This window comes from Ciconia boyciana, chromosome 4, assembly GCF_034638445.1.
Source record: "Ciconia boyciana chromosome 4, ASM3463844v1, whole genome shotgun sequence".
Classification (NCBI taxonomy): Eukaryota; Metazoa; Chordata; class Aves; order Ciconiiformes; family Ciconiidae; genus Ciconia; species Ciconia boyciana.
Window position 1 is genome coordinate 62,949,140 of NC_132937.1, and position 13,195 is coordinate 62,962,334.

General features: G+C 40.1%; 1 protein-coding gene across 6 annotated transcripts in view; it reads left to right on the forward strand.

Annotated features, from left to right (window-relative positions):
- Window positions 1-3,463: 3,463 nt before the first annotated feature.
- Window positions 3,464-13,195, forward strand: part of ERCC6L2 (ERCC excision repair 6 like 2) — a 58,950-nt gene continuing 49,218 nt past the window's right edge. For 3 of the 6 annotated variants that reach the window (XM_072859449.1, XM_072859453.1, XM_072859454.1), the window contains exons 1-4: window positions 3,464-3,940; window positions 7,386-7,810; window positions 11,176-11,295; window positions 12,770-12,963. In XM_072859449.1, coding sequence (XP_072715550.1) covers window positions 3,922-3,940; window positions 7,386-7,810; window positions 11,176-11,295; window positions 12,770-12,963 — 758 coding nt within the window. In that variant the 5' untranslated portion in view covers window positions 3,464-3,921. Of the gene's footprint in view, window positions 3,941-7,385; window positions 7,811-11,175; window positions 11,296-12,334; window positions 12,515-12,769; window positions 12,964-13,195 lie in introns of those variants that run through there. The other 3 variants (XM_072859450.1, XM_072859451.1, XM_072859452.1) reach the window with 3 other exon arrangements.

Genomic DNA, 13,195 nt, shown 5'->3' on the forward strand with positions numbered 1-13,195 from the left:
CAGCAGCACTCCAGTCACGTGAGCTATCCTGCCACCTCTCTGTCATCCCAAAGAGACTAGCCCTGCAGCTGCACACAAGGGTTCAAGTGTCCCTTCTTTGATCCCTGTGGGGTGTGCATTAGTGTACACACACTTCAGAGCACCGTTGGTCTGATTTCCACAAAGAACTCTGAGAGCTTCTTGAATACTGTTAATGGGTAATGTGTAAAATAGTGTGGCAAATGAACTGCTGTAGAAGCAAAAGGCCTCCCAAAATATTAATTCAGTGCACATCACATTACTGCATTCCTCTTTGTAGCACTTTTAATGCTGCCATGCTTAATTAATACCACTGAATTGAACCCCCTCTTCTTTCTTCTAGTATAGAATTAAACAACTGACTTACTTGCATTTTCAAAAATTCTAGGTGCCTCTACTTTCCATGGGTTTCAGTTAGACTTGCAAATGCTGAGTGCATCTAAGAATCACTAGCTTGCTTTGTTTTCAGACATACTGATGTGGAGGATGCTGTGAATGTAACTAAGCTGCCCTTTCTAGATGCACATCAGTTAATTTATCTCCTCTCTCTGTCAAAGAAGAGTGAACAGGAAGGCCACAATGTTACATGTGAAATGCTTTCAGGGATATAGCACATATTTAAAAAGTGCTTATCCCCATTATCCTATTCATTTTGGTTGTTATCTGAGCCTAACATTTCTCTTATGAAATCTAAAGTCAAATATGAGCAGAGTTCAAATTTTCATATGGAGTTTGGATATATTCAACTTTTCAGTAATGGCAACAGCTTTTCAAAATGAAATCCTTTTACAAACCTTTCCCAGCAGAAACACGGTGCGAGACTTGACATCCTAGCAAATAACTTTTACCTTGAGCTAGAAAGATTTCCTGAAAGAAGGACTTTTATAGTCCAAAAACTTTCAAAGATACATGACAGGACAAAATAATTCCCTGGCCTCTGAAAACATTTTCATTATGGGCCTGGTCCTAATCCCAGTGGGCCAGCTTGTTTTCTAGCTTTTTTTCAAAGTGGAGTAAAGATACAGAAACTTCTTGTAATCTGCAACAGGAATTTTAATGGCAAGAGGAAAACTACCGGTTGACATGCTAACCAACCACTCCTGTTAAGGGTGTGTTCTTCCCTTTGCTCTCCCCCCTTAAAGGAAGAGCTACAAGAGTGTACCTAACTGTAATGGGGACTCATCCTAGTGACTTCACCAGGATTTTCGGGTGCAATTCTGTTTCCAGCTAAGCCACTAAGGTCTTACCACTGACATAAAACCAGAATGGGATCCTTGGAGTGTAGGCAGAATTTTACTGCCTGTTTATTAGAAAAATTAAAGTGTTTAAGCAAGAGTTTAATCTGTTTCTTATTTCCTTCTATTGTGAAGTCATAATATTGTATTTGTGACTATAAAATAACAGCTGTACTCTGCATGAAAGAGTCCCTGTTAAGCACAAATATCTCGGTAAGAATCAAATGCAACATAGCATTCGTTAAATAAACACCTTGTGGTATAAACACACATTTATTTTCAAACATGGTCCAGTTTAAAAGCTTGCCTTAGAATCAGAGCCTATATTCTCACTGATTTTTCAGTGAGATGCTCAGAGGGCTGAGGTCTATTAAGGTGTATCTCAGGTCATGGTAAAGTTATATTGTGTTTATTTTGCCAAATTTTTAAAATCTGAAATGTCATCCTATTTTCAGCTTTGGCTTTATGATGGTATAGTTCTTGTCACACTCCTTTGGAATGAATGCAGTTAAGTGTATAACTACATGTATATTGTTAAAACAATGTAATTTATTGGTTCTATATTACTTTTATTTTTGAAAAACCTCTCCCAACCTATGTGGTGCCTGATATTCATGTAGTTTATTGTTGCAGCAACTGTATCAGTGCTTTCATAGCAGGCCTGCTATGCTCCCATTACTCTAATACAACTGGCTAATCAAAACCCATACATCTTTCATTAACTTCTGTTAAAACAAAATTCTGGCTAATAGCACGCCATTTAAAGAAGCAACTTAACATTGCTCCAGGTTGCGTAAGTCTTCATTACTCTTAAGAGCAGGCAGGTAGCTGCCTGCATGTCAGCTGCATGCGGAAAAAGCACGTAGACCCACATATTAGAAAATTTATTGCCTTGCCTTGTTTCTGAAGATATTGCAGGATGTAGAATTTTGATTAGCCAGTCCGACTATCCATCTTAATTGTATGCAATTTTACTGTACATGCCAAAAGGATGTTTTTTTCTCTAATGCTTAATCCTTCCTTAACATGTCATTAAAAGGACTGAAGTTATCAGCTAATTAGAAACGGCAAAGATTCAACCCAAACTGATGTCTCCTGCATTAAAAAAGTAATAAAGCTGCTTTAAAAATACATCTTGCATGATATTTACACACTCTTAATTTTCATAAGTGAAACTTAGTACTGCACTATTAAATGCATGTTAAAGCATTTTTTCAAAGTAATAGCAAGGATCTAGGAACTCATACCTTTCATGTAACATTCAATTAAATTGCTACCGAGATATGAGGCAATCTGGATAGATTTCTTCGTGGAGCTGAATTTTTTCAGCAAGACAGTTGCTACTGATTGACTTTATAATTTGCAAAGCGTTACTGCATTCAGTTAGGCTCTTCTGAAAATGGGCAGAGGTAAAACACGGGCCTCTCACTTCAGCCTTTTCCACAAATGTTAGATCTGGCTGCATGTCTGGTTGTTGCCACGCTCCAGTCACCTCACTGCAGCTAACTCCCCTCTACCACCTCTACTCCCCTCTGGCAAGGCCGCTGTCTGCCAGAGCAGCAGTGCCACCCTCCACTGTACCAATGGTTCTCCCTGCTTCCTTATCCACACCATTTCTTGGAAAATAACTTTAGATCCCTTTTTCCCCCCCTCCTCTACAGATTTTCCTACAAACAAGGGCCACATTAGGAGGAAACGCAGTTACAGTATAGGTAGCACGGGCCTAGATGCCACCATCCCAGCGGGAGCAGCGATGCTCCACTCAGGGGCCAACGCCGCATCCTTCGCGTGCCACAGGCCTGCACACCGCCGCCACACGTACCGCACGCCACCGCGGGCGCTTCTGTGCGAAAGCGCACTGAATTCGGTGCGCGTAACACGGCCCCGCGGCGCAGTCCCGCCTTACTCCCCGCCCCGCCCTGCGCTGGGCTCTCCCGGAGACTCGCCCCACCAGCACCCACGGCCGCCCTCCGGCCACAGCACCACAGCTACCGGCTGCCTGAGAAACCTGACGACAGCGGCGGCGCCGGGCGGGACAACCACCGGCCCTCCACGCGTTGCGCACGGCACTTCCCCGCCGCGAGGCCCCGCGCCCACACCCCTCCCCGCCCGCCTCTCGCGACAGCGCCAGCAAACCTCGCGATACTTCCCGCTCCGCGGGCTCCTTTAAGAACGAAGTCCCGCCGCGCCGCCCCTCTCGCGATATCCGCCCCCCACTCCTCCCCCGCCCTGTGGTCCGGCTGCGGCCGAGCCTGCTGCGGCGGGGGTGGGGCGACAAGCGCGGGGGCGACGGGGGCTGCTCGCCCCCGTCCCCGGGCCCGGTTCCTGCCCGCACCCTACCGGAGGGGGGCCGCCCGCCCGTTATCGGGGCCGGCAGCGGTGCGGAGATGGGGGGGCAAGCGACGGTTTCCCTCCCTGACACGCTGTGAGGTGCCCGCCGGGTGACTGCTCGGCGGCCCCTGGGTCTCCTCAGCCCCTTCCCCGCTGTGCCTTGCTCGGGGGAGCGTGTGGCCTCCAGCGAAGGGGTGTGGGCGCTAGGCCGGCCCGTGCTCCCGTCCTGTGGCGGTAGGCCCCCAGAGCGGCGGGCCCGTCTGGCTTCTGGTCCCCGCCTGCCCCCGGGTGCCTCCGCCCACGGGCGCTGCTGGGCTTTGCACGGCCAAAGGTTAAAATGAGTGATGATGTCCCAGGTAAGCATCTTCCGTGTATCTTTCCAGAGCGATGTTCAGACGCTTACGCTTATGCACGTTTGCCCAGGTGGAAAATGAGAGCAGGTGCGGAAGTTACGAGGTGCTTGGTAATCCACGGTGGGAGCTCGCTGGCAGTGCCTTGTGCACACATCTCTGTGCCACAGAGCTGCGAGGCCTCGCCTAACAGCAAAGCGGAGGTGTTTGGATTTTAAGAAGTACGGTGGTGTATATGTTTTAGAAATATTCAGTGAGAAAACTTTTTAAAAATCGGTGTGTTTCAGAAACACTTGAGTTTGTTTCTTGAGGGAAGTGGAGACGTGTGGTTAAGTGAACTTGGAACATCTCTTTTGGAAGACAACGTTTTAGGGTTTTTTAGCTTCTTTTATTTAACAACTTTGTATTTAGCTTTGCAATTTAAGAAGAGCAATGGTTTTACTTTATATTATCCTTGAATTTTGCGTTTACAGTCATTTACTGGACTGTAAAAAAACCTTTGCACTCTACATTAAGTGGTCAAACCTTGATTGTTAGAAAGCATTCATGGTACTTTGGGGTTTTTTTTTGTAGAGGAGTAGTTGTTGAAATGAGCTAGTTGTGACAGTAGGCCCTTAGCAGCATGATTTAGTACAGTCAATATATATAATGGTACATTTTTTTCAACTGTGATAGAAGGGCTAAGTATAGGTAGGCATCTTAAATACCAGCTTTCTTCATTGATGGGAAGTGTACTGTACCAACGCTAGGAAGCCATACCAGATAATTTTCTTCATTTTTAAATATAGTATTCTACATAAATTATAGTTCTGGCTCAAAACCCAAGTAGTTAGTGAATCAGGATAGTTAAAGTAGCAATTCTTGCTATTTTCTGGGGCTTTGTAGCAATGATGTCCTTAATACCATTGCTTTGCTGTTCTTTTCCCTTTTTTCATTCTGCTCCATGTTTCTCGCTAGGTTTGCAGTTTGCTGATACTGAACTGTTGTCCAATGTGATTTATTCCACTTTGCACCTGGAACCCTAATTCTGACAAGTCATATGCAACTCATTAAACTCAAGTAAATGCTTAGTTAAAAAAAAAAAGGCACTGTCATCTTAAATCATAGTTTTAACTTCAGTCTTTAAACTAATGTCGCATGTCACTTCAGATATTACTGTAAAAGAAAATAATTACAGAAATGCGCTTTCTTATTTTAAACTTTGTTTTGCATATTTAAAATTGTGCTAGTTTCATTTTTTCAGTCTCACTTCTTGATTTTGAGTAATTGCTCAAAGTCTTAGGTGCTACTGGGACAAGTTCATGTGCACATTTCTTTGCATGGATTTGAGCAGGTGTGAGACAGTACAAATACCTTAAACTTTAAGAGATTAGTTATGTATGATTTGTTGAATATACAGTCTGTACCCTTTGCCTCAAAAAGATACCTTTGATCTTCAAGTCTCTGAGAAGGTCAGCGGGAATGGCTGAAGGTATGGAGCAGCTCATGTACGGGTCACGGGATGTGGGGCTGAATTTATCAAGGATCATGTGGGGTGTTATGAAAGAGATCTGCAAAATTATGAGTCTAGCGGAGAGGTTGTGGTTTATGATCTTCTTAGTATAAGAACTAATGGGCCATCATTTTAGGTTGTGGCATCCAAATGCATAGCAGGCAAAAGCTTGTCAGGTATTAGAGAGCAGACCTGTGAAATTCATAGTCAGAAGACACTGAATGCAAAAAATATGCATGTGTTGAGGGCAGAATGAAGCTACTTGAAAGAGAGAGGTCCACTGAGGTTTGCTAAACAGACAAACCACACCTGGCCCAGGAAATCTCTGTATCTAAAAGAATACTTTAAGGACGAAGAATTTTAGGAGAGAAGTATTCTCTATGCTTGTGCTATTTTTATTGTTATCTGGATGTCAACTTATGGCCACTGCTGGTTGCAGAATAGTGGGCTACGTGAATGTTTTTGGGTTTTTTAGTGTATATAATTTAATTTTTAAAAATGAAGTATAATTATCAGTGATCTAACTAATACATTGTAGAGAATAATCCTATGAGTGTGCTCTTCCAGGACTATAGGAATTAGTGAGAAGAACCTGTCTTCTCCATGAGTGTTTTGCACTGACGCATAAAAATGGGGGAAGGTGGAGTTTCTTGCCTTCAGGACTTCATCTTTTCTTTTCATTACCTCTGAGAAGTAACTGGGTTGATGCACCCAGAAAGGTGTACTACCACTGATCATAGTTATGAAGTATGAATACTTGCTCTGAGACAAGATTCTCTCTCTCTTGCTCCTTCCCATAAAAACCTTAGATGCTTCACTGCTGCTGATAATTACTTTCTCAGAAGTAGCAGAACTTATTCCAACAAATAGATAAGAAACAATGAAAGTTCTGAAATGAATCATTTATGTTCCTCTCTTTCTTTGGGATGGCTTAGCAGGGGAAGGTTGGAAGTTGTTTCCACAAACACAAAAGGCCAACGCTTCCTCAGTTCAGATTTGGAAAACTTTGTGTGCAACTGTTATTTACTAGGTCTTTCTCTTTTTTCTATGTAGAGTGAATGCCTTGTTTTTTTCTGATAGACGTATCTTGTTGGGTTTTTCCTTGTCAGTATCATGTGGATTCTTTGGACTCTGACACACTGCTGTTCTTACCTTCTTTTCTCTGTTAGGAGCATACATACCATTTAAAAAATTATCTTTGTTCATGAAATGTAAAACTGAGATAACTGAAAATGAAGTAGTTCGGTCATCTTTGTTGTTAATATTTGATATGCTGTATTAAGGCTGTAGTGAGACCACACAGAGGAACAGACTTTAACAGTTCCAGACTGGACAGCTATGTAAGCAGTTTACTGAGTGATTAGCCATTTTGATGAACAATATAGGCAAAAGATATGCTACTAAGTGTTCTTAAAGTACACTTCCGTTGTTTCGAAACATCAGGTTTTTTAACGTGTTCCGGACTTCATTAGGCAAAAGGTGATGTTTTCCTATGTGACTGTATTTGTAAAACAATTTACTGAGACTGCAGTACTAGATTCAGGTAGGTCAGAAGTGTATCTAATATAGAACGCCTTTTTGACAAGTTCATGTGGTCTGTTAATGGGACACTAAACCTGCAGGCATCAGCATATCTGTGTTTGCCTGTGTGAAGGCATTGTGGAACAACTTAATGTATCAGAATATGGCTTTTACATGAGATTTTTTCCTATACACTTTTAGATATTTGTAAAATAGCAGCACTTCAGCAAATTATAATTTAATATCTAGCTCAGGATTTGGTTCTAAACAATAATCAGTATCCTAATTCTAGTGCTGTCTTCAGTAAAATTTTCTATCTTAAGTTGTATGCATTTTGTCAAATAAATTTATATCCAATGTTTTATTAGTGTGACAGAATGAAATACTTTGTACATTTGGTCAGTTTATCACTATGTGTGTTTGTTTGGTTTTTTATAGATAATTGGCATATTGGGGAGAAATGCCTTGTCCCTTGTCTTGAAAATGGGAAACTTCATGAAGGAACAATATCCTCTATTGAAAAGGACAAGAATGGAAAATCATTTGCTGTTGTATCATTCTTGGAGTCCGAAGAAAGGAAAATACTAATAACTAAACTTTGTAGAGTCGAAGCCAGTAGAGGACCCCGGAAAAGCTTAATATTTGATGGTGGTGATCTGGAAAAGCCTTTTTTTCCTGACCGAAATTTTCCATCTCCTGCAGTTGCTTTTAAATTATCGGACAATGGTGATTTTATCCCATATACAATTAACAGATACCTGCGTGATTATCAAAGGGAAGGAGCCCAATTTCTGTATGGACACTATGCTAATAAAAGGGGGTGTATTCTTGGAGATGATATGGGCCTTGGAAAGACAATACAGGTATTCTTTTTGATTGTTACATTGAGAGAAGAGAACTTTTTTGGTAGAGGTTTTCTGTGAAATGTAACTCTTTTTAAAAAATGATGTATTTAAGAAAAGCCACCTCAGTGGAGCTTAATCTTTTTTTCTATTGTGGAACTGGAGGAAGCAGGACGTGACTGTCCAGGACAGCACTTAGAGTCAGGAGCCATTGCTGTATTTAAGGTGCACTTCTGACAGGCCACGAAGCTGGGATGTGGCCCCTTTTAGTGTAAGCACAGGCAGTTACGATAGTTAAAATGTTAGTATTCATTTTATGTGGAATGTACTTTGAGGATTGCTACCTGTGCATCATGGAAGTAATTTGCACTGGAGTATGCTAAAACTACATACAGCTCTTACCTGATTGTAGCTCTTTAAATGTCTTTTTCCTTTTTCTGTGGAAACCAACAGTTTGACTGTACTAGGAACAAGGAGGAGCAGACACGTTTACTCCCATCTCTGGAAAAAGTGCTTGGATGTTCCATGTTATTTTTGTCACTCTCTCGGAAATACAGCTTGGGTTGATGAAAGGACAAAGTATAGCTGGATTTTTCCATTATGCTTTGAATCAATGTGGCCCAAATGATTTATTTATTTTACTAAAATTAGTGTGGTTTTATGTTTGAAAATTCTCTTTAATCTGTCTGGTTTTAAGTTAGCAGCTTGAATCTTATGGTGGCTACTCTTTCTCCCCCTCTCTTTTCTCCCTCCATGGGTCAAATGCAAGCTCATTCCTTCACTGACAAATTCTGGCTGTAGTGTCTGTTGCCCTTCTGTTTAGGAGAACGTTGACAGATACCCATCAGTGCAAAGAAGCATTGTTCTGTAGCAAACTTGACAAGAGGAGTGAGTAAACTAAACCGGCAAAACTTCTCTGGATAGAGCATTTAGAGGTGCATCATGGATTTGTGTAGCTGCTGCTCGTCTGTTAACAAATGTTTATCAAAACTAAACCACATCCATTTACCTTATGTTTTACCTAAGCTTGGCCATGTTTCTTGTCTATGGCAGTTTAAGAACTCAGTAGTTATGGAAGTTTGTTTCTGCTCAGAAGTGCAGATATCTGATTTCATATAGTAAGAATCATCTATATACGATAGCAGTAAACTGGGGGGGAAAACTGAGTTGTCTTGCTTCCATCTGTTGTATTTTTTGAATCTCAGAACTGATTCTGCAATCACCTGGTCACATTTATCACACAGTGACAGTGTGTTCTTGTGTGGAATTCACATCTGATAGTTATTTCTTTTAATCAGTGTCAAGTTTGCAGAAGAAAGGTAGACATTTTGAAGAATATCTTGTGTATCTTTTATAAAACACAGTATTTATGTTTTTCAAGTTCAGTATGGGAAAGGCAGTTCAGTGAATATGAAGTAAAAGAGGATTTCACTTCTTTAGAAAGGATTACTATGTATGAAAGAATAAATATTAGTTAAACTTCATCAAGTAGCAAGTAACTGATTTAGTGTTATAGAAAATTTGTCTTATGTTTGTCAGTTGGCTGAACCTTATTGTTTCTGAATTATAGGTTGATTTATGAGATAAAGACTTTTCTAGAAAACTTCTGCATTTTAATATTCTTTGTACTTCTGAACTGAGTTTTTTGCTTAAATGGCCTGACTATATGGCTCTTTCATTTCAAGCTGAAGTTGAGGCGGAGCAAGTAGAATAATGTTTCTTAACATAATTGCAGTAAGTTAAATTTCCTATTAAGGCCTTTACGTTGCTTCCTGCTTTATCTGGAAGAGCCAAAGGTTTCTCAGCAGAGTTGCCCTTTTAGAGCCTTCTGCTATTGTTACAAATTTGTGATGCATAATTCTTCCAAAAATGGAGGATCTGGAAGACACATGGAGATTTTATGCTAAGTTGAATTTTATTCTTATTCTTGAAAGGATTAAAAAAAAAAAAATTAAAGTCAAGCAACATGTGCAAACTTCAGTTCCTCTTAGCTTCAGTTTATATGAAATATTATGTATAAAAATGTTTCATTTTCTTTTTTTTTACATATCTCTTTCCCACTCTGCGGCCCCATATGTGATGGGTTTCCGCTCTCTTTTGTTCACCTACCTTTACTCTTCAGGTATTTTTCCTGCATTTCTGCAGTCCTGGCTGGTCTTTTCCCCATATTGTTAGAGGGAGAAAGCTCTGGAAATTTCCTCTTCTTTGGAAATCAACAGATGACAGCTTCACCTCTGCTCTGCTATGAGCAGCTGTGTAGCAGCTGCAAAAGGAAGCTGCTGGAGCTGGCTGCTCAGAGTAAAGGGGGCCTGTTGAATTTTCAAAAGAAGGGCACCTCTCTGATGATGCATCTGGTTGTTGCTGCTGCATAACCCCATGGGTACCAAGTGGGTTTTGTGGATTTGAATCTTCTGGCCAGATATCTCTGTGCTGTCTTCCTGTTTTGAATTACCGTGGGAGCAGCTTGGAATAGCCTGTGCTGGGATGTTTGTTCCCACTGTGGTGTATTATAATAAGTGTCTTCTCATAATCAAAAGCAAATCACCTTGACTGGTTTGAGGCAGATTAGAGAATGGTTTTAAACTGAAAGAGGGTAGATTTAGGCTCGATATATGGAAGAAACTTTTTACAGTGAGGGTGGTGAAACACTGGAACAGGTTGCCCAGAGAGGTGGTAGATGCCCCATCCCTGGAAACATTCGAGGTCAGGTCGGACGGGGCTCTGAGCAACCTGATCTAGTTGAAGATGTCCCTGCTCATTGCAGAGGGGTTGGACTAGGTGACCTTTAAAGGTCCCTGCCAACCCAAACCATTCTGTGCTTCTATGACAATATAGGCCCAAAGACAACAGAAAGAACCGGTTTTGAAGTGAACAACAGGAATTGGAAGGAATGGAACATAGAGAAAATGGCATATTAGTAAAAACCTGACCTAGTTTAAACCTTTTCTTCCTTTTGCAGAAGTAGTATTGGGAGTATAGTTAGCAAATATCTCTTCTTCTGTTTTCTCATCCAAGAGTCAAGTCTTGCAATGCCATTTTGCTCCTGAAAATGGAGGAAAACTGCAAGGCATGCCTCATGTCTAGTTTTTTCTGGTGCATTCATAATATCTTCTGTATTTTTGGGACTCTTGCACTTCGAGGGTGGAAGAGTAAAGTAGAACAATTAATTGCTCTTATGAATTCAGGATTCTCCAAGGGAAGGCATTGCCATTTTAAAAACAGATTGATTTAAAACAAACAAACTCCCCCCAAACAAAAAAAATCCCCCCAAGCTCCCTTTCTAAATCCCGTCCAGGATTTTGTCCTAAACGTTTATTTTCAGTGGAACTAATTCACTTTCCATTTGCAATTTTGTACATAATCACTGAGTTTTTTTCTTTCTCAAGGTCATTTCATTTTTGGCTGCAGTGTTGCACAAAAAGGGAACACGTGAAGATATTGAAAATAATATGCCAGAATTTTTACTGAGGACACTGAAAAAAGAATCAAAGTGTAACTCCAAGAAGGTACAGCTTTTAGTGATACAAGCTTAAGGATTTTGGTAAAAGGCAATACTTGGATGTTTTTGTTTGCTTGTCTGCTTTAGGAGTTTATATATATTCATTTTTAATATTCAGCTGCTTAGGTAGATTAGGGGTTCATGGCCTTCCTAGTAGTGTGAGGGAAGCCTTCAGTTTTCCAGATTGTCATAGTGCATTATCTAGCTGTTATTGTCTAATCTGTTAATACTGTTGATCTGCATTAACACAAAACATTTGGAAATATCTGGATGAGATTTGTGGCTAGAGTGCTTTGAAAAGCCCATGTCAATGAGTAGAAAATGATATTTTTGTGTGGTTGTGTTTCTAAAGTACAAAAAGCATGTGTATATATATTAACATGATATTTAAATAATTAAGGCAAATGCATATATTTGGAAAATTTATTGCTAATATTCTTATGACCTTGCATGTTTTCTTGAATGACTGTCATAATGGCAGAAGTAAGGCTGACTGATAATCTAGGTAATCAAATACAGCAAATAAAGATACATGTAAAAGTTCTGTGTGAACGAGAGAAATCTGAAGATCACTGTAATTTTACTTGTCACAGGACCCATGCAACTTCTGTTCTCCATTGCTATTTTTATTTTATTGGAATAATCGGAATATTTAACTGGTAGTATGGTTCATATGACACTAGCTCTGTGAATAATGGATACAGGTTCCTCAGGAAAGATAGACAGAGAAGAAGAGGTGAAGGGATAGCACTTTATGTGAAAAAACCAGGAATGCTTCTGACTGGGAATAAAAGAAGAAGAATTTCACTTTGAAGACAATTAAGTATTGGAACAGGTCACACAAATGTTGTGGACCACCCCATCCTTGGGGGTTTTGAATACCTGAGCAGGGAAAGCTCTAAATGTCTGAATTCAGTGTTGCCCCTGCTTTGACCAGAAAATTGGACTAGAAACTTCCTGAGAACCCTTTCCACCTCATTGATTTTATTATTTTATGATATCAAATGAGTTGTATGAGCCGTCTTAAATTTTTAAACCCTTTTCAGGTCTTTCTGTTTTGAAGTCATATATTGACTAGACTTGTGGATTGAAGGAAGCTGCTTACCCTCTTCATCCTTTTGTTTTCTCCATCTGTAAAACATTTTATGGTACACGGATACAGATGCTATAACAAAGCAAAGTGATAGTATCTCATGTCTTATTGCAGTTGTTAGAGTATACTTTGAGTAAGTAGCACTACTTTGGTACCTTTTGTAGTATTACAGTATTTTTCTTCTCTACTATTACATAGTCTGAGTAAACTGATTACTTTTGAATTTATATTGACTCTTCGGCTATTTTCTATACTATGCTTTGAAGTGACAGAATTAAACAATTCAAACTATAAAGCGGTAAAATAAATCTGTATTTTGACCTTCCTTATTGAGAAAGTGCTATGTTGTAGTTTTTCCAGTAATAATGTAACAGCTATTTGTTTTCAGACTTTCCTCATAGTGGCCCCTCTTTCAGTGCTGTACAACTGGAAGGATGAGTTAGACACATGGGGGTACTTTAAGGTCTCTGTATTACATGGCAGTAAAAAGGATGATGACTTGAGTCGCATCAAGCAAGGGAAGTGTGAAGTTGCCCTTACAACATATGAGATACTTCGCCTGTATTTGGATGAATTTAACAGGTAATGATTTTAATGTATTTTTCTACACACAGAATTTTAACTGTCTAAATTTGCATTGTTCTTTGCAAGTACTTATTCTTTCTGTGTAATGTATTTACTGTGAAATCCAATGACTCATTCTGTTGAAGAGGAGAAGTTAATTCAAATATCTTTGGAGAGTTTACCCTATACTATGTTTGTAGTGGGATACCTGGGGGAAGTTTGAATAGTTTTCATAAAGCTAGTTTCTGCT